The sequence below is a fragment of the Penicillium griseofulvum genome (genome assembly GCF_001561935.1).
Source record: "Penicillium griseofulvum strain PG3 chromosome Unknown contig_80, whole genome shotgun sequence".
NCBI lineage: Eukaryota > Fungi > Ascomycota > Eurotiomycetes > Eurotiales > Aspergillaceae > Penicillium > Penicillium griseofulvum.
In genome coordinates, this window is record NW_024467471.1 from 4,998,058 (window position 1) to 5,017,334 (window position 19,277).

The 19,277-nt window shown below is 48.1% G+C and overlaps 6 protein-coding genes across 6 annotated transcripts; 4 read left to right on the plus strand and 2 right to left on the minus strand.

Annotated features, from left to right (window-relative positions):
• Window positions 1-1,176: 1,176 nt before the first annotated feature.
• Window positions 1,177-1,728, plus strand: PGRI_027830 (uncharacterized protein; the record flags this gene model as incomplete). The annotated part of the gene is made up of 2 exons (XM_040790496.1): window positions 1,177-1,369; window positions 1,448-1,728. 2 exons carry the CDS (start codon window positions 1,177-1,179, stop codon window positions 1,726-1,728), a joined length of 474 nt encoding a protein of 157 aa, XP_040647449.1.
• A 168-nt stretch (window positions 1,729-1,896) lies between these two features.
• Window positions 1,897-2,807, minus strand: PGRI_027840 (putative FHA domain protein SNIP1; the record flags this gene model as incomplete). Its single annotated transcript, XM_040790497.1, has 2 exons — window positions 1,897-2,463; window positions 2,523-2,807. 2 exons carry the CDS (start codon window positions 2,805-2,807, stop codon window positions 1,897-1,899), a joined length of 852 nt encoding a protein of 283 aa, XP_040647450.1.
• Window positions 2,808-3,097: 290 nt separating this feature from the next.
• On the plus strand, window positions 3,098-3,946 carry PGRI_027850 (J domain-containing protein; the record flags this gene model as incomplete). Its single annotated transcript, XM_040790498.1, has 1 exon — window positions 3,098-3,946. One exon carries the CDS (start codon window positions 3,098-3,100, stop codon window positions 3,944-3,946), a length of 849 nt encoding a protein of 282 aa, XP_040647451.1.
• A 1,521-nt stretch (window positions 3,947-5,467) lies between these two features.
• pkhB (putative sensor histidine kinase/response regulator) lies at window positions 5,468-11,088 on the plus strand (the record flags this gene model as incomplete). Its single annotated transcript, XM_040790499.1, has 3 exons — window positions 5,468-10,573; window positions 10,625-10,738; window positions 10,795-11,088. The coding sequence occupies 3 exons, from the start codon at window positions 5,468-5,470 to the stop codon at window positions 11,086-11,088; spliced, it is 5,514 nt and encodes a 1,837-aa protein (XP_040647452.1).
• A 3,229-nt stretch (window positions 11,089-14,317) lies between these two features.
• PGRI_027870 (KxDL motif-containing protein) lies at window positions 14,318-15,180 on the plus strand (the record flags this gene model as incomplete). Its single annotated transcript, XM_040790500.1, has 3 exons — window positions 14,318-14,625; window positions 14,765-14,917; window positions 15,099-15,180. 3 exons carry the CDS (start codon window positions 14,318-14,320, stop codon window positions 15,178-15,180), a joined length of 543 nt encoding a protein of 180 aa, XP_040647453.1.
• Window positions 15,181-15,710: 530 nt separating this feature from the next.
• PGRI_027880 (Peptidoglycan-binding Lysin subgroup) lies at window positions 15,711-18,981 on the minus strand (the record flags this gene model as incomplete). The annotated part of the gene is made up of 8 exons (XM_040790501.1): window positions 15,711-16,621; window positions 16,683-16,783; window positions 16,976-17,267; window positions 17,319-17,628; window positions 17,698-17,810; window positions 17,888-18,659; window positions 18,713-18,860; window positions 18,908-18,981. 8 exons carry the CDS (start codon window positions 18,979-18,981, stop codon window positions 15,711-15,713), a joined length of 2,721 nt encoding a protein of 906 aa, XP_040647454.1.
• Between the last annotated feature and the right edge of the window lie 296 nt (window positions 18,982-19,277).

Sequence of the window (19,277 nt, forward strand, 5' to 3'; positions counted from 1 at the left end):
GGTCGCACCGTGTATACTGGCATATTTGGTCGGAGGGGGACAAAGTAAGTTATCTCTTTTGAACTTGTAGATCACTGAGAGCCAAGACGCTTTCCAATTTGGGTGTCCCCTTTTGTGACGAAACTGATTAATGAAATGCTTTCACTTTAGAAATGCTTTCACTTTAGAATGATCTAACTCTTTACAACATAATACTATTTGTTTAGATTCAAGTGTATATATAATATATATAAGTATCAAGTCATGCTCAATATCATGAGACTCCAGACTCTGACCAATTTGGGTTTACCCTGGATCTCGAGATAACGCTGAAGTGCATTTGATCGCACAACATCCCATTTGAGATCCTGGCGCGTGAAAGCATGCTAAATAGATACTCAGGCACCGAATGACGAGAGCCCGTGCAAGAGCCTAACGGGAAAAGCGGGCTGATCCTACAGAAGAAACATAAGACATGGATCGAGGCTTCATCTTAGCTTATAATTGATCTCTTGTGGTATTCGATTAGACGCAACAAGTTGATCTTCCATCGTGATTATCACATAGCGATCTAGACTCGCCTTAGCGGAATATAACAGGGACATCCTGATTCCGCAGAAATACTTCGGCCATATGTTTCGGAGTATCTTTTGAGCCTAAGTGATATATTATAGAACAGCTGTTACCGATATATCCGACTTTGGGATATAATCTCGGTGTCTTCTCGACCTTTGGAGGGGATGAGAATATATTACTCCATGGGAGTGACATTCTTTTTTTATTTCAATCATTTCAGAATGGTCGGCCTATTGCTCGATATATATCTAGCGGTATATGCCTTTAATATGGACACTACATATACACTAGCTCTCCCACACTAACAGGATTAAAAAAAATGACATACTCAAAAACCGGATTCAGATATGAATTTAGTGTATCCAACGGAATAACTTGATTGGGGAAAACCTTGGAGACTGACTGTCAATCGACGTAAGAAGTGGGCTACATACTCATGACGTCGTTGGAACCAGCTAGAGAAACCAAGTATGATACATCGCTATTTTAGAGCTCCAACCTATTTAAACAGCTTGTTCTACATTAATCTGGGGAAATTAATTAAATATCTTCCCATTATCATAGCTATCGGAATCTTCTACCACACACTTCCACCACGCACATTCATCACACAACATCATCATGTCCGCAGCACGATTCGCTCCTCTCCTGAGAACTCGGGTGGCAACACAGACCGCGCCTAGCTTCCAGGCAATTCGATCAATCTCAGCTACAGCCCCATACAACAAGGGACCTATCGATGCGACAAAGGACACACTGAAGAAGGCCGATCGGACCGTTTCCGATGTAGCAGTCAAGGGCATCAATACGGGTGGTATGTGTTCATGCTATAGATCTACATGACTTTCATTCAATGTGCAGAGACTGGTGCTAACCTGACTTTTGCCAACAGAGAAAGCCGCCCACAAGATTAAGGAGGTCGTTGGCTCCGGGACCAAGCAGGCAAAGGAAAAGGGAGGAGAGATCAAGGGCGAGGCAGCCGAGTATGCAGGCAAGGGCAAGGGCAAGGCAGAGGAAGTACTGGGCGAAGCTAAGGGTGCCGCTAGCTCCGGAGCTCAGCAGGCAAAGGCAAAGGGGCAAGAGGTGAAGAGCGAGGCGGCCGGATATGCAGACAAGGGCAAGATCAAGGCGGAAGAAGCACTGAACGAAGCCAATGAAAAGACAAAGTACTAGGCGATGGGCCAGGTTGAAGGGGAAGGTCAAGGAGACCAAGCGCCGCGTTGATTAAAGGCTTCTATCACTTATGATGCCAATTGTAATATTATTGCCATATTCTGTTCATCAAATCTGTTGTAGTCCGGAACGCTTCAATGCTTTAAACAAAACTGAAAACTGCACTCTTCAGCTGGGAGGCAGCATGAGAACGTATTCGCGTGAACTCAGGCCGAAGCGAACCACGTCCTTGTCCATTACTTCCACGTAGCGACCACCGGGAATGGTCTCCCCGTTAATGCTCGATCCATTTGCACTCTCAAGATCAATCAGATAGGGCTTGACCTTGCCAATGCGATCACCGTATTCATTGCGCTTTTCGACAAATCGGAATTGTAGCACTGCATGCTGCTTCGAGCAGCTGGGATGGTCGAGTGGGAAGTCTACCACCATTCGCTCTCGACCGATCAGCCAACAACTGCGTTCAGCCAATTCAACAGTTTCCAGCAAGTCGGCCCCTTTGAACACATACATGCGCCAGGGTTCCTTGGGGGGCGGCTTGCGCGCCTCTGGAGGTTCGTGGTATTTCAAAACTATTTCCGCGCCGCCCACTTGAACTGTATTGGTTTCTGCCGCGAGTCTACCCGTGGGGTTGAAGTTCGGCTTTTGCTTTTCCGGCGCAGGTGCCTCTCCTGGATGCGCTACATCGGTGAATGCGTCGGATTGCGAGGGGAGGGGGCCTCGTCGTTCCAATGCCTGCGGTGGAGGGCTGCGGACTTTTTGCGGGGAGCGTGAGCGAGAGCGTGAACGCGTACGGCGATGTCTTCGAGATGATCGTCCTTCATCTTCGCGGCGGGAATCACGGTGTCGGTGGCTGCGGTGTCTGTGTCTGTGGCGGTCTTCACCATGTGAGCTTGTTGAGCGCTCTCTGCGCTCACGGCGAGGTCGATCTCGATCACTTCGGGCGCTGGTCCTTTCAACTGGACTGCGGGATGATCTCCGTCGAGAACTGTCCCGGCGAGAGCTCCGACGGTCTTCGTCGCGTCGTCTTGAGCTCGAATAGTGGTCGTCTCGAGGCGTATCTCGTGACCGGCGTTCATGGGTCTGATCTGAGGGCGACTTCACGGAGCGCTGTCGGCGTTCGGGGCGGTCGTCGTCGGACCCAGCCATTTTTGCTGTTGAAATGGGACTGCGGGGAAAAGAAAGCGTGAATATAAAATTAATGCAGATCTTTGGATCAAAAGCTTTGGATCAACTCCATACACGTGACCAACCCGGAAGCCGCTCCGAAGGATGAGAGCCTCACTTTTACACCCATCATATGACAATTTTTAAGACAAGAGCGCAACGGATATTTTTACCGTGTTCTCGTAAGTGACGCCATGTGACAATGTTCAAGAAAATCAATCTTTGTGTCAAAAGCCCGCGCATTGTGAATTTGACCGTGGTCTCGCCGTTGCCTCGTTTCAACACCAACATCTCTCCAACTTATGGACTGCGGACATTATACAAAAACAGGAGTTATGCCACCGCAGCAGAGTTCCCACATCAGAACTACTCATGGCCCAGCACTACATCTTTCACGCCTTATGACGTCTTGAATCTACCCCGCGGTGCGACGTACTCGAAAAAACATTACTATGACCTCGTTAAGATCTATCACCCCGACCGACCTCTCACCGACCATCCTATGTTCCGCCAATTGACTGCTGAAACTCGGTTGCAGCGGTATCGAATTGTGGTTGATGCGCATGATATCCTTTCTGATCCGATCAAACGAGCGGCCTATGATCGGAATGGCACTGGCTGGAGCCACACTGTACTAGATAGAACCATGACACGGAACTCCCATGGACCGAATATCTACTCAAATGCCACATGGGAAGATTGGGAGGACTGGCATAACCGCCATCAAGGGCCGCAGCAGCATGTTGTTGACCAGCGCACATTCTCTCGGCTTATTATCCTCTTGGTTCTATTTGCAGGCGCCCTTCAAGCATCCTGGATTGGGCAGATGAATGATGGCTTCAATGAGCGATTACGTGGGGTCAGTGAAGAGTCGGCGCGTGTACTCCAGGGCCGGAGAGACGACACCGTCAAACAGATGGATTCAAATGAGGCGCGGGTGCAGGGTTTCCTCATTCGGAGAGACCCCACAGGGTCGGGGTTGAAGGAGCATGAACAACCGGTTTATCAGAGCGAGTTGAATCCTCGTCGCGGTCTAGATGGGTCCTCATAGGCCGGCAAAATTAGCCGAGAGCCTGCGCGGTCAATGGACTAGCCCGAACTTTCAGTTCGCTCCTAGTCCTGTTCGATGAACATATGGTGCATGGCGTTTTGAATTTTTATGTGGGTATTTTCAGAAGCATCTGGTCGTAGTCCTGGCGACTCGCATGCAGTATATTCCTTGACTGTTCGGGAAGTACGGAGTACCCCGTACATTACATTTCAATCTCCACTTTGAACAATTTTTGGGTCTAATAATAGCTTTGAAATTTCCGGACTAGAGGAAGCAACCTTGGAACAGTGTTGATTAGCGATATATAGTTAGGTTGTTGGTACTCCCTACTTTCTATATTTTGAAAGGTATAGCGCCAAGGAAACTAAGGGATGACTATGTACTCTCCATACTCCGTAGTTAAAAGCTTAGAAGAATGGGAATGTATATATGCCAAATGAGATCTCATACATGGGAACATGTCTATAAAAGCTTCAAACTACATATGTATGTTGTATATCAAAGAAATCAAAGTACCCCAGAATATTCATGTTTTATAATCTGCGGAAAAGGGGGGCTTTACGGATGCACTAATCACATTCCGATATTGAGCGCCACAGAAAGCCCCGTTGACGTCGGCGGGTCGATCCCCTCGTTTCCCAGGGGGTTGGGCCCTGCAAAAGGTGTCACAGTGCATTTACGACACTCCATTCCCCGTAAAACTGAGGCTGAATCTAGGGGGGAAATAAGGGTTGAATTTCTTTGGTCTAGACCTTCGATTTGGACATGTAATAGATATAAATATGGTACCTTGAATATTTTCCGTACAAAATATTACATATATTACAAATTAGCAGGGGAAGAAATTTAGATTTGGACGAAAGTACATCATTGCTCACCGTACCGAGTACACACAGGTTCAGGTACAGAGGGCTACGTCATATCATATGTTCTTTGGGTAAAGGGGAATATAAAAGGAAAACGAGTGAAATGAAAAAATAAAAAAGGTCAAAGATTTTTATGTCTGAATATAAAACAATTTAAGAGAGAAATAGAGAAATAGAAAAGAGAAATAGAAGTCGAGAAATAAAAGAAATAAGCCGTACTATAAGCCAAGTTTTTCCCTACGTCATATCCCATCACGCCCCCAGTCCACTTTTTTTTCCACTCCCAAATCGATCCAAGCAATGGGCCTGGCGGGTACGTGAAGTTGTTTCTCTCTCGAACACCCTCAATATCAAACACCCCCCCCCCCCTTTCATTACACCGCCAACCTTATTCATCTTCATCTATTCTGATTTAATTCTAACCTCTTGGCCTTAACCTTTTCTTTAGCCTTACACATATCTCCCCCCCCTCCACGCCAAGATTTGACCTCTCACGACCTCAAGCCATAAACGCCTCATTTCATTCCATCTACTTACACCTTAATCATTTGATTGTGTTTCCCTCCACTCGCGGAGGAGAATGGGGGAGGTTAAGAGGAGTTCTCCATTCCCTTCACCAACAGAGACACTTCCATCTGCCTGGCCCCAATCTCATATGCAGCCTCTCCGATCGCCTGGTCCCCGCCCCCCACATGGTCATCAATCCCAAAAATTGGTGGATGAACTTGCGGGGAGGGTAGATGCTCTTGAGAAGTCCTCCATTAAACCATCTCGTTTATCGCGCGGTGACTCTACAGAACAGGTTGTTGGTCTAACACCAATTACCGAAGACGCACGATCAGATGCCGAACGACAGGAGGATCAAGGACGCAGTTCGCATACCCTCAAGGAACTCCGAAAGCAGATGGAAGATCTCCTTGTGTACCAACAGATGCAACAAACCCAACCAATCTCATCCCAGAGTCCACCCTCCGCTTCCTCGAACGATCCACCAAGAAAGAGACATTTGTCAAATACGTTGTCCAATACATCACCGGAACCTCCAGTCGCCACTACACAGGCTTCCACAGACTCGGCAGGCTCAACAGGGACAATCAAAGGTGGCCAGATAGAGACACCTTCCGATCGCAAACCAGAACGGACACCGTCCTATCCCTTCCCACACATGCAGAGCCCACACATCCAGAACAAACCAGTGAAAATGGGGATTGAACCAACAGCGCGGGGAGGACCATTTAGACTAAAGCTTCCATCAGGGAAATCTCAACCTTCGTCACCAGGGCCCCAAACTCTACCCCCGGAACCAAGAGCCATGGAACAGCATCCGACCTTTCTACCCGCTCATCATAGCCAGGTCCAGGAAGATCCAAATTTCGCCAGTCCCGATCTTTATGATCTGACCCTTCAGTTGAATGCAGATTCGGGACTGGAAGCATGGTGGTCCAACCTCATTGATATAATGCAGACGCATTACGGAGCTGAGCGTATGTCACTCGCTGTCCCTGGAGATGTGACTGATTTGGAGAACGTACCTTGGGGCCAAAAGGCAATTTTTAACCAGCACATGGATACGTCGTTGCGCGAACTTCAAGCGCATCGTACAGAGAAGGGACCATCAACGGAGACTTCTCACACACGCAAAAGCGTCATGCAGAAAACAGAGACAGTGTTCCAACAGGCTAAAATGCCTGGATCTTCCCGCCCGTCTTTATTATCCCGGCACTCATTCGCTGGATTTGATAAAAACAAGGGCCAAACTCCCCACGATCCCAACCAACCACAGATTTCAAAAACAAATGTCAAATCCGAGAAAAAGCACGTACATATCGCCTCCCAAAACCCGCCATCCACAGATCATTCCGAAGGAGATAACCCCGAAGCCAGAGACGATTCGCTCAACAGTCTGCTCGGCGGCATGCGACAGGCTGTGTTCCCAATACCTAGACCATTGGAGGTAGAGCCAGACCCCCTCATCAAGCGTACGGGCGTGGCTAGGTTATTCGGGCGTACCCGTCCCACCATCTTAACGCGTGAATATGCAGAGAGCACGCAATATCCGCAGCGGTGGGCCGAGTCAGCTGAAAGTCCGAATGAGATGGTTCAAGTTACTCCCGACGTCGATGGTCCTGGTGGCAAGGCAATCGGGAGCGTACCGATGCAGCAAAGCCTCGGTGTTAGTGGGTTGAAACAATACGATGAATACGAGCAGGTTCCGCAGTCTCCGTGGTCTCAGTCTCCTGCTCCATCTCCTGCGCCCCGTACACATGCAGACCAGAATCCATTCTTCACAAACCATTCGGTTGATGAAGGGGCTTTCTCCAAGCATCCGCCTTCACATGACTACTCTAATAATCTCCCACTGGAGGCCATTGGCATTGATCAGTCAAAGACCGTCATCCATATTCCTCTTATACATGGTGGTCACTCTAACCGGAATTCTTCATCGACATTGAGATTTCCTGTTGCTGTTGTGTCCATGTTATGCACAATCGTTCCATACCCTCCTAACCTTCGACAATCACTCTCACTTTTGATGCCTCATTTGACAACTTCTTTCTGCTTGGCTCAGCGATATAGCCAGCTTGAAAGTCAACTGTCATCCAAAGTGGAAACTCCTCGCTATGGTCATCTTTTAGGTCTTGGAGGCACTTTCTCGGATGCAAGCAGCGAACTAGAGCTTGTTGCGGGACTAAGCGGTCACGTTAGCTACTCCGCTGGCGACAATAACAACTCAATGTCTGCGCATGCGAGCACCACTAGCCCTAGTGATCGTTCGTCTGTAAAGTTCAGTCCTGCTGTTTCTGCATTGGGCACCCCTGGATTTGATCTAGGCCACATTGGATTTGGGTCTGCAACTCAATCTCCAGGACTGACTTCACGATCTGGCGAAGGCGTTGACAGCTACTTCAATGTTCCACAAAATAAAAGCACCCGAGACAATGGATCCCAAAACAGACCACGACTCTCCAAGTCGAAGACCGCCAACGTGGAATCCTCATCACCAATCTCTCCCGACAAAGCGGCCTGGAAACCAACCGTCGGCGAGGATACTAGTCTACAAGATCAATCTTTCTATGTCACATCGCCACAGCAAGAAATTAGACAGTCCAACCCGTTTTCACCACCCCAGCAATCATCGCGACAAGCCTCTACAAACTCGTTGTACGCCCAACTACAACGTGAGCTCCCGCGCCCATTCTCTGACACAATAGCCCAGCTGATGCTGAATTCAATCCCGTTGCACCTCTTCCTAGCGAAACCCCAGAGTGGCGAAGTGATATGGACCAATTCCAAGTTTGATGCCTACAGACGGAGTCAACACCAGGAGCAAAGATTTCGAGACCCTTGGCAGAATATCCATAGCAGCGAGAGTGAACATGTTCATATAAAATGGGCCAATGCCTTGCGCACGGGTGCACAATTCACCGAAAGAGTCCGGGTCCGAAGATTCAACGATGAATCGGCATATCGCTGGTTCATTTTCCGGGCCAATCCGCTGTTGTCATCAACGGGAGAGGTACTGTACTGGATTGGATCTTTCCTTGACATTCATGAGCAGCATATTGCGGAGCTCGAGGCAATCCAAGAGAGGGAGAAATTTGCTATTGATGCTAAGTATCGTGCATTCTCAAATTCGATCCCACAGATTGTGTTTGAGGCAACGGAGAAGCGCGGATTGATATTCGTCAATGAGCAGTGGAATCTGTACACCGGCCAACCGCTCGAGGAAGCACATGATCTTGGCTTCGCTAAACATGTTCATCCTGACGATCTCGAAAAGTGCGGCGAGTTGTCTCTCAACCGAACATCTCCGAACGCGGACCAGGATGATAGTGCGCCTTATGAGTTCATGGTCGGATCAGCTCTTGATGAACTCGTGAGACGCGGCATTGCTTCACTACAGCAAGATGAGAATGGCCGAGTGTTCTATTCCACGGAGATCCGCCTTCGTTCTCGAGGTGGTGATTTCCGGTGGCATTTGGTCCGTCTAGTACGTGTCCAGACCAGCAGTTTCGGCAGCGAGGAAGCCTCCTGGTACGGAACGTGCACCGATATTAACGACCGCAAAAACCTCGAAAGAGAACTCAACAAGGCCATGCAACAGTTGAATCACCAAATGGAGTCGAAGACAAAGTTCTTCAGTAACATGTCACATGAGATCCGAACCCCGCTTAATGGCATTCTTGGTACTATTCCGTTCATCCTGGATACACAGCTTGACAGTGACCAGAGGCGAATGCTTGACACCATCCAAAACAGCTCCACCAATCTTCGCGAGCTGGTTGACAATATCCTTGATGTTTCCCGTGTCGAAGCTGGCAAGATGTCAATGGTCAAATCCTGGTTCCATATCCGATCAATGATCGAGGATGTAATCGATACCATCGCCTCACGAGCAATCGATAAGGGTCTTGAGATCAACTATCTCATAGCTGAAGACTTGCCATCGATGGTGATTGGAGACCGGTTCCGTATTCGCCAAGTCCTAATCAACCTCCTCGGTAATGCAGTCAAGTTCACTGCACAAGGTGAAATTCACATATCTTGTGGCATGTATCGGGATTCATCTGCAAATCCCAATGACACCCAGGCATTCATGAACTTTGAGGTTGTGGACACTGGAAAGGGGTTCAGCTCTCAAGATGCGGAACGCCTGATGCAACGCTTCAGTCAGCTTGGAGAAAACGGGTCACAGCAGCATGCAGGCAGCGGCCTGGGGCTTTTCCTGTCGAAGCAACTCGTCGAAATGCATGGCGGCAAGCTCACCCCCAGCAGTAAAGAGGGCCAAGGAGCAAAGTTTTCGTTCAACGTCAAAGTCGATGCTCCTCCACCACCTTCCCCCTCCGAGCAGCCCAAATTGATCCGCCAGAGTTCAAGTGCTTCAAGAAGGCCGGCAAAGTCGAGGACAACCTCTTATCAACAAGCACCTCCTCTTGCTGCCAGGAACTCCGACTCATCCGGAAAAAGCACTGATACCAACCTGTCTGCCTCGTTCTCAATTTCATCCTCTGCTCTCCCAACCCCGGATATTGGCTCTGCGTCCCTGCCACCTCCATTGGAGCAGACAAGCTCTACGGCCAATCTGCCCGATGCGGTCTCGGATACAAAAATCGAACCTGCCGTTACAAAGCCAGACACACCGCCCCGCGTGAGATCGCCTCTGTCTCAAGGCTCTGGCTCTCCAGATACACCAATTGGACCAGTATCTGTTCCTATCCATGGTCCTTTCTCCATTGTCATCCTGTGTCCGCTCAAGAACTCCCGGCAAGCAATAAAGCAGCACATCGAGCAGGTCGTCCCTCATGAGATTTCGTTCAAGGTCACAACATTACTTGATGTTGATGAATGGAAGGACATGATACACTCTGCTTCCAACGATCCTTGCACCCATCTTGTTTTGAACCTTCCAACTGATGATATCTTGGAGGTGATTCAAATCATATCAGACTCGGGCTTGGATCCCGCTCCCGTCATCGTCATAATTTCAGACCTTTACCAAAAGCGTCAAATTAGTTCAAAGGTCAAAGAGCTGGCAGCTTCAGGAAAGCAGGTTTTCATTGTGCCAAAGCCTGTCAAACCCTCTGCTTTCTCAAGTATCTTTGATCCTAATAGCAAGCGTGAGCTGAGCAAGGACCGCAACCAAGACATGGCCCGCGAGATCAATAACAACTTCAAGACCGTGTCCAAGATGGTCAAAGAAGTCTTGGGCAACAAGGGTTATCGAGTCCTGCTCGTTGAGGATGACGAAACCAATCGAGATGTAAGTTGTTTTGTAAGAACTATGTTGAATTGATTGCTAACTCACATACAGGTCATGCTGAAGTATCTGGACAAGATAAAGCTGATGTCGGAGACTGCATCCAATGGACTGGAGTGCACTGACATGGTTCTTTCTAAAGAGCCGGGATACTATTCTCTCATCATCGTGAGTCTTGTTCTATACTCTTTATCCCTTTCAAAACTAACCGCGTCGATTTGTAGTGTGACATTCAGATGCCTATTAAGAACGGCTACGATACCTGTAGAGATATCCGTGACTGGGAGCAAATGAACCATTACCCACAGATTCCAATCATGGCTCTTTCGGCGAATGCAATGACAGATCAAATTGAAAACGCTGCACGCGCAGGTTTCAATGACTACGTCACCAAGCCGATCAAACACAATGAATTGGGGAAGATGATGATGGGCCTTCTCGAACCCGGTCGCCCACTCATGCTTCTGCGAGACCGTCTTAGCCCAGAGCATCAACAAGCCATCGCTGCTCGCCGCTAGAAACTTCCGGGTCCTTCCCTACCCATCTTCACCCCCGACACTTTTGCTGCCTTAATAGCATGTCTTTGTTTTAATATTCTGTTTTTATCCATCTATAGCCAGCCGTATCCCTCCTCTGGTTCTTGCATTTGACGTTCTTGCGATGGACCACGGAGTGACTTTTTGATTCATTTCCGACGGCTATATGTTTTCGGATTCGGGGGATTGCACAGGGGGGCCATTGGAAATTCGCTAGACACGCATGAAGCGTGCTTACATTTTGGGAAGTCCCATTGTGACATTTGCATTTGCAATCCCGAGCTCTTGATACCATCCCCTAGCATTTGCACAGGCTCAGGAGGGCGTTCTTACCTCTTCATTAATCATTCACGAGCACTGATTCTCTCGGCTCTCTGAGCCTGTGCATCATGGCGTCGGTGCTCTAATTCTTGTTGGATTTACCAACCAAGCTGAATCCCTTTCGCTTTTTGCCTTTTTTTTTACATTCTTGTGATACCAGACTATAAGCGCATGACACCTATCTAACTTCTGGATCTGTATTTGTTAATAATCTAACTCTCTTGGCTTTTTCTTTTCTTTCAATATCCTTTCTGCTTTAGCGTTCGGTGCATAGAATAAGATACCTGGGCTACTCACGGCTACTTTGGTGTGTTTTCGAGGTCAAAACATATATGATATTTTTTGCATACTTGATATAAGCTAATGCAGACCAATATAAACCAATATAAACCATTAAATGTGACTAAAAGAGGTTGGAAAGTGTTAACATCTCAGTAGTCCAAGTAGATAATTCCCAAAAAGGGAAAGCGAGTGAGTTGGCATTGGCGCATGTGGCGGTGAAGGAAGTAGAAAATCCCCGCAACCCCCCACTTGTGCGCTGGAAAAATCATCTCTTGAGATTATTAGATTGCATCTGGAATATCCGACTGGGATTTGAGGGATTCGGAGAAGAAAAGGTCGATTCAAACTTCGAAAATACTTCATGCACCTCCCAGGTAACCCTGGACATCAAATGCATTGAGTGCCATAGCCAATAAACACATGCACAGATAGGTATTCTTTTCAATAATCGGACCAAAACAGCGGGCTTGTGTGACCTATGCAGGGAAACTCTGTTGATATCGTACTTATAACGAGTATTCGGTAACAGAAGGTCGAATGCAATGCCTTTTCTGAAGTCTGAAATCTGAGTCAAAGGAGGGGCGGATCAAGACCGAGTTAGTGTAAAGATTATGACGAACAAAGAGAAAACAAAAAGGTGCAAGGCTAATTCCAAGCCGAAGTGTAAACTGCGCGTCATTAGTTACCGTGCTGCCCGATATTAGCCTGGCCGAATAAGAGGCTGTGCTCGGCCATGTTCAGCATAATTTCATCCCTGCGGGATTCATTAAACAAGGGTCTTGATAGGGAATTGAGGAGGGTGTCACAGGATTCCTTGTGGGTTGACGGGGCATATCGTGAGTCGTCAGGCTGTAAGGCATGGTTGGCTTTTAGGCACGGTGAGGCACCAACGGGACGAGAAGGGAAGAAGACTTCAGTCAGCAAGGCAGATCCAGATCCGGTTTAGAACACCCGGACCTCGAAGGGTGTGCCCTGCACATTGCCTTCCCGGCTAGTTGGGCCTGCGTGGGCTTCTTGTCAGCATGTATCTGGGACCAATGATAAACTGTCGTGGGCCGCACGGCATTCCTGAATTATAGTATTTCCGTCGGGGCTTGCAGCATATGTTCCCATTCTCATACATACCCCGTAGATATCGTCAAGCAAGTCATCGACCATGTGCATAGAGTGGAGAGTAGCATGTTCTCTTCCTGTGTTGATCGGCGTCTAGAGCGCTTCTCGATGCAGCAATGCCTTCTGTCTTGCTGTTGAAGGATTTGATGGCTATTGGTGGATTCGTGTAAGAGGGGCTTTCACGCAGCAATAACAGCCGCAACTAGGTGGGTAAATGGAGGAACAAGGATCAATGTGAATATTGTGTTTTTTTTCATCTTGTTCGAGGAGGACCCGAGGAGGACCTGTTGCTCATTGGTTGCACGATTTGCCTTTTTGCTCATATATTGCTAGGATCATTCTTGTTTGAACCTTGCAAAAGAAGCAGGCCCGGAACAGTTTCGACTGCCGATTCTCACGGTCCTTTGGTTCATGCAGTGATGTCCAACATTTCCCGTGTGACGTGAATCGAATGCAGCGATCCTCGATTTTGGGCTCTTGGGCTCCGGTCCCAAAGATGATGTAAGGCCGCGAGACATCCCGGCATTTTGGTTTCCGCGGGCATATTTGACCACTATACTCCGTACAACTACGACAGTTGTATAGGTATAGAAAATCTGATCAACTAATCATCATGTTAGACTTGGACAGTTAGAAGGGGAAATATCTCATACCGGTCCTTGTGTAGTCTGTCTTATCTTTGGGCTTTTGTCGAACGAATCAACTTTGCTCCTCTTCCCAGCCCCCGAATTTCTGAAGGGAAAAATCAGATCAATGGGGACGAGGCCGGGAAAAAAATTGATAATTATGAGAGATGGAGGGAAAAAAAGGCAAGAAAAAGTGGGAGTAGGAAGGACGGCTAAGGCCATATTTATATCTCACCTTCCCACCAACTCCACCCATCCTACCCTCTTCAAATCCACACCCCATGTCCTTCCTAGTCAATCCCTGAATACCTCAAGTCGGCGCTTTGGCCCCAAAGGTTTAGATTAGGAAGAGGGGTGTAGATCGAGACCATTTTTGCACCAAGGCGCCACGGAACGGCGGAAACCCTAGTGGAGGAAGGCTGGTGTCCTCAACCAGATACATTGAGTCTTTTTTTCCACCCTGAGCGGGGTCAAGGCGGTCCAAGAGGCAAATCGGCGGGCAGATACGGAGACAGACGTGCAGATGGAGCTCGGGGATTGGAGGTACAGAGGGAGGGGTGCGAGTCAAGGTGCCCCGAGTGGTCCAATGGCTCCTTCGAGACCTTCGCAATCCTTGCCATCACATTCGGCTCCAGAATGAGAGCATCCGCCGGAAGGAAGACTCTCCGCGGAAGGTTATAAAATCCCTCGTCTGGCCCGGGGGAGACCGTCCTTCCTTCTCTTTCTTTCCCATCACTCCTAGTTAGGCCCGTTTGCACATTCTTCCACATTCTTCCCATCTTGCTTCATCTTACCTTCCTGAAGTTAACTTGAGCTTCATACTTCTTCTTTACTCTTTTATAAACTTGCTATTGCAGTCAATCGTCACCATGGCCACCCAGCGTCACTATTACCAGCCTGCTGCCTACCCATACCACCATGCACCTTCCAAGGCGCCAGCACCAGCATCTCTCTACCCCATTTCTAGAGTTTCTGGTTCCCCACCAGACTTCTCCGATGCAAGCACCACCGCCGGCAGTCGTTCCTCTGGCGGGCTCACCTTCAGCTCTGCCGGCGAGTACGACTCTAGCTTTGCATCGTACTCCGGCGTCGATGTCGTGGATGTCCTGAGCGACCGAATGCAAGATGCATTTGATCCAACCCCATTAGACAAGGGTCTAGCACGACAGGCGCAAACGTGAGTTTTCCCACTTTTTCATCGAAATTAGCAATTCCTCCTCGCAGCGATCACCAGAAAATGGCGGTTCAGAAAACAAGACCTACCAAGCAGGCATATCTCAGTGTTTGCAACAAAGCTAATAGTGCCTGCAAACTAGATCGGGCCAGCTAAACGCAAAGCAGCAAGAACTGCTCGAGCTACAAGCCCTAGCGCAACGCCGACTGAAAGGCGCACGGGCGAATTTCTCCGAAGGTCTAAAAACCGCACGAGAGACAAAGCGCGACCTGGAATGGACGCAAAAGCGCGTCAGGTAAGCAAATTCACCCCTAGAACCGGGCACTGTGGTACGATGGACGTGCAAGTTCCGCTCCGCTCCGCGACAGGGGCTTCCGCTCCGCCGCGTGAGCTTGGCACGTGCACGTCGATCAGTGTTCCTGCGGCATTAGCGCCGAGTGTGTTTCTAGAAGGCTGACACACGTGGCTGGAAATAGTGCCCTCAAGGCTAAGGCGGAGAAGGCCCATCCTGATGAGTACCGACGTTCTTCGAAGAAGTACGCCTATGATGGCTATTGATTGGGCCTTTTGCGTTGGATTTATGACTGATATGATGTGGATAAAATTGGCTTGGGATGGAGATTGTTTCTTTTTGGGTTTGGCGCACTTTTGCTTTGGGTCTTTGTGTATATGGATAGGTACTCTGTGTCTCTTGATCGTAGAGAGATGTTCCTCTAAATAGTATTGGTTTTGTTTTCCGTATCTAGGAATTCCTGCCTATAAGCCTGTAATATCAGGTTTTGGTGTGCGCCTGATTCCTTCCAGGGTTATACCCAACCACTCTGACAAACTAGAAATGGTAGAGTTTGTGTTCTATTAAATACGAAGGCTTAAAGTCTTGCCTGAGAACGTTGGTATTTCAGTATGTCCAGTCTCGTTATCTCTCTATATCTGGTGTATCATTCTGTATCTTCCACCGCTTGATTTTGGCCTCTTTAGCTTGAAATACATCTCCGAGACAATACTAAACAGAACGACACAAGAATAATTTGCAAGGCATTACTAATACTAGCTCTGAACATCTTGGTCAAATGCCACAGCGAACATTTTCACTCAAAATCAAAATCACCCCCATCAAAGAACTCATCCCAGCTATATGCCGGCCCGACACAGTAAGCACTCCCTGCAACCAGCTTCTTGTCACAGTTATCCTTACCAAGAGACGGGTTCACATCCAAGAACAAAGTCCAAGGGATCTTGTTCTGCATACAAATCGTCGTACAGGTTTCTTGCAACTCGGTAACAACATGCCACTTGCCGCAACGAGTTGTCGTTCCTTCAGCAACAGTTGCCCTTTTCGGAGGCGGGATTTGCGGAATGACATAGCCATCGGAGTAGCCAGGTGACGTCGGATCATCATATGGGGCAGTGGTATTCGAAATGCCAGACTGTGGCGTGAGACAAATGACATGCCCGTACGCGACATCACTGACAATATGAAGATTGGAGCAATCATAATTGATCCAGGGATTGTATTTGCGCAGGGTTGTGCCGTCCTTGTATCCGACGCTTTGGGCCTTCTCGATGGAGATACAGGTGTCTTCGCTCTTGATGGTGTAGACAGTTTCACATTGGATTGGCACGCATAGCTTTGTGCCGACTGCGATATTCTCGCATTCGAATAAGTTGTCGTGTCCTATGAATAGGGCAGCTGATGAGACTTTGTAAGTAGTAGCGATTGAGTCACAGGTATCCCCGGCCACGGTTGTATATCTGATGCCTGATAAGCATGATTCTGCGGGCTTGTATGGGTCAATTGTTGGTTGGAGTGGAGGTGGAATTTCGGTAGGGATGTTGAGATTGCATTTTGAGTTGATCTCTTTGAGTTGAGATTGGAAGTTGATGTCGTATTCGGAGTAGGGCGTTGACTGCATCTTCCGGTAACGGTCGACGTGGCAGGATGAGTACAGCTCAGAAGTGAGCATAGCATCTATATCAGGGTTAAAGCTATCAATAACATCTGTGTTTGTTCATGATTAGGATCAGTAAGATTCAAGTAAAAGGAGGAGGTTCAGGCTTACCACCACAGTATTTACCACTCTTGGCATTCTTAGCACAGGTCTCATTCCACCCTGCCCATGCTATTCCACCTTTCATGTTTAAGGGAATTTGACTCTCATCGCTAGCACAATTGGTAGTGACCTGGTGAAACCAAGTCTATATAGACGCCCCGCAACTAGGACTACAAACCAGATCGCTCGGAGTGTCGTTGTCAAAACCACCTCTCCATCTAGGCTTCTAGAACATATAGACCTCGTCGTCACAGTCGATCAGCCGAGTAAGAGCTGTTTGGCAAATAGGGGACAGTTCTGACAAGAAGCTTTTTTGGGATGTGGGATCGTAAAAGTAGAAGCCCGTGGACTTGCGCTGACCAACGATGTCTTTTGCTTTGCGGAACCACCCAAGCAAGGATGATGTGTATCCATTTCTAGTGTCTTTGGAAAATGCCGGAATCTCACCGAGTGGTCTGATAGACTGGACAATTGCTTTGGTCACAAGATTGACGACCCAGATATCGCTACTCTGCTCGACATAGAATGCCTTTTCTTGGCAGTTGTTTGTTTCTAAGCAGTCCTGGGAATATGAGTTAAACCAGCTGTAGATGCCTAGAAATCTTAGCAACGGCCCGAGATATGACACAAAGAGTAAATACATACCTGCACCAAGCATATAAATCGACTCCGAGTTGATCATCCTTACTGCCCATGAGCTTGTACATGTCTTGCACTCACCACTGTTTGGGTCATTGGGGAATTTCCCCAGCTTGAAGGGCTCTGGCATTGGTGGAGTAGGCTGGAAGTAGGGAGATTCAGTCTGTATCATTCCCATAACCAGATTCTTGGCCCCCGAGAACTGGTATTGGTAGAAAACATTGTGCTCTGAAGCCGTGCCGTACATCCAGGTAGGCCCCTGGCTCTCAATGAGAATACCGCGAGCCACGTATACGTCCACTTGGTCTTGGGTAATCTTGTCAAGATCATGATCCGCAACCCAGGCTCAGAGATTTTCCATATAAGCTGAAGCCGATTTTCTGACATGAAGCAAAAGGGATGCAGCGATGCAGTTCTTGTTCAGGGACGATGCCTTTTTGGGGCATATGTCGGACTGGAGCTTAGAACCGATAGCACCGCCCGCGCGGAAGTGGCAGTCTGCTTTTGTTAGCTGTCTTATACAAACGAAATAGATCACAAAGTCATGCAATCTTTCCAGGAATAGAGAGACATACCCCAGAGACCTGCTGAGCCCTGTGTCGACTCATGAACATTCCACTCCATGAGTACAGCACCAGCCGTGGGCCCAGACACCGTAAACATCATATTTTGTATTTCAACAATACCAATACCCCCTTCTTTGTCAACCTGCACAGCCACATGAGGATGCTCGGCGTCTTGAAATTTAGTGCCAGTTGCCATAATCTGCGGCCAAACTTGTCCAATAATGCGGGAGCCGAGAGGGACCTGGAGAGTATCCTTGATCACATATATTCCGTAGGGAAAGTAGACAATTGAAGACATGTTTACAGCGGCAGACAGAATGCTGTTAAGAGCGGCTGTATCATCCGTGACGCCGTCACCTTTAGCACCGTAGGCCTTGACATCGAAAACTTGACCACCGCCGAGATCAAGATACTGAGGACGGCGACGGGTGAAGAAGTTAGAAGTTCCTTTCACGTAGGACTGGCTGCCAGTGAGAATGTCTTTGCGTTGCAAAACCTGCAATTGCTGTTGCTGGGCAAAATGAGCTCCTGTGTCGTCGTGGTAGAGACCGAATCCCCACGAAGAAACAAATACTTCGTTTCCTCCAGCTAGGAGAGGCTCGGTGCGAGTTTCTGCAACAACTGCATCTTTCACGTTGAAGAAACCCACATTTTGAAGTAAAACTGCTGTTGAGTTGTCTGCATATAGCGATGTGCGAATACCCGTAGGGGTGTTGGCGATGATAGCATCCACTAAGATATATGAGCCGACTGACTGGCCGGTACTCTCCACACCTCCAGCCTGATACAGATCAGAAATTATTCGTCATAGGTCGGGTACAGTAGTATACTCACACCACCAGTCACGACAATTCCACTTCCACATGACTCTATGACAACGTCTTGCATTGTCCACGCCCAGTCCCAATGGATCTGAACTGCTGTTTTGCAATTCACAAAAACAAGCTGACTGCTCGTAAACTGTTGGTTGCCCAGATAGGCACTATAATCCGTAAATATCTTTCTCATTGGTAATTCGGATACACGTACCCAAAGTTTCCACCAACAAAGGTCAGATTGCTCATGAAACCGCCACTTCCATTTTCCATGTAGATACCCTTCATAGTCAGTAAGTAAAAGATTTGAAAGAGCGATGCTTATGTACCTATTGTGTGTTTCCGCTCGCTTGCGACATATAAAACTCGATATTCTCAAGTGTGGTTCCTTGGGCAACTTGCCAATGAATGGCACAAACATATGCACCGGGGTCTGTACGGGTAATATATTGCAATGGATTGCAATGGCATGATTCGGAGGCCCTTGAATCAGGCTAGATGCAATTTGCCGGTGTCCCACAATTCGATAGTCCAAAATCGTAGCCACCAGGCTCTGATAAGTGTATAAGATAATGAATGATTCC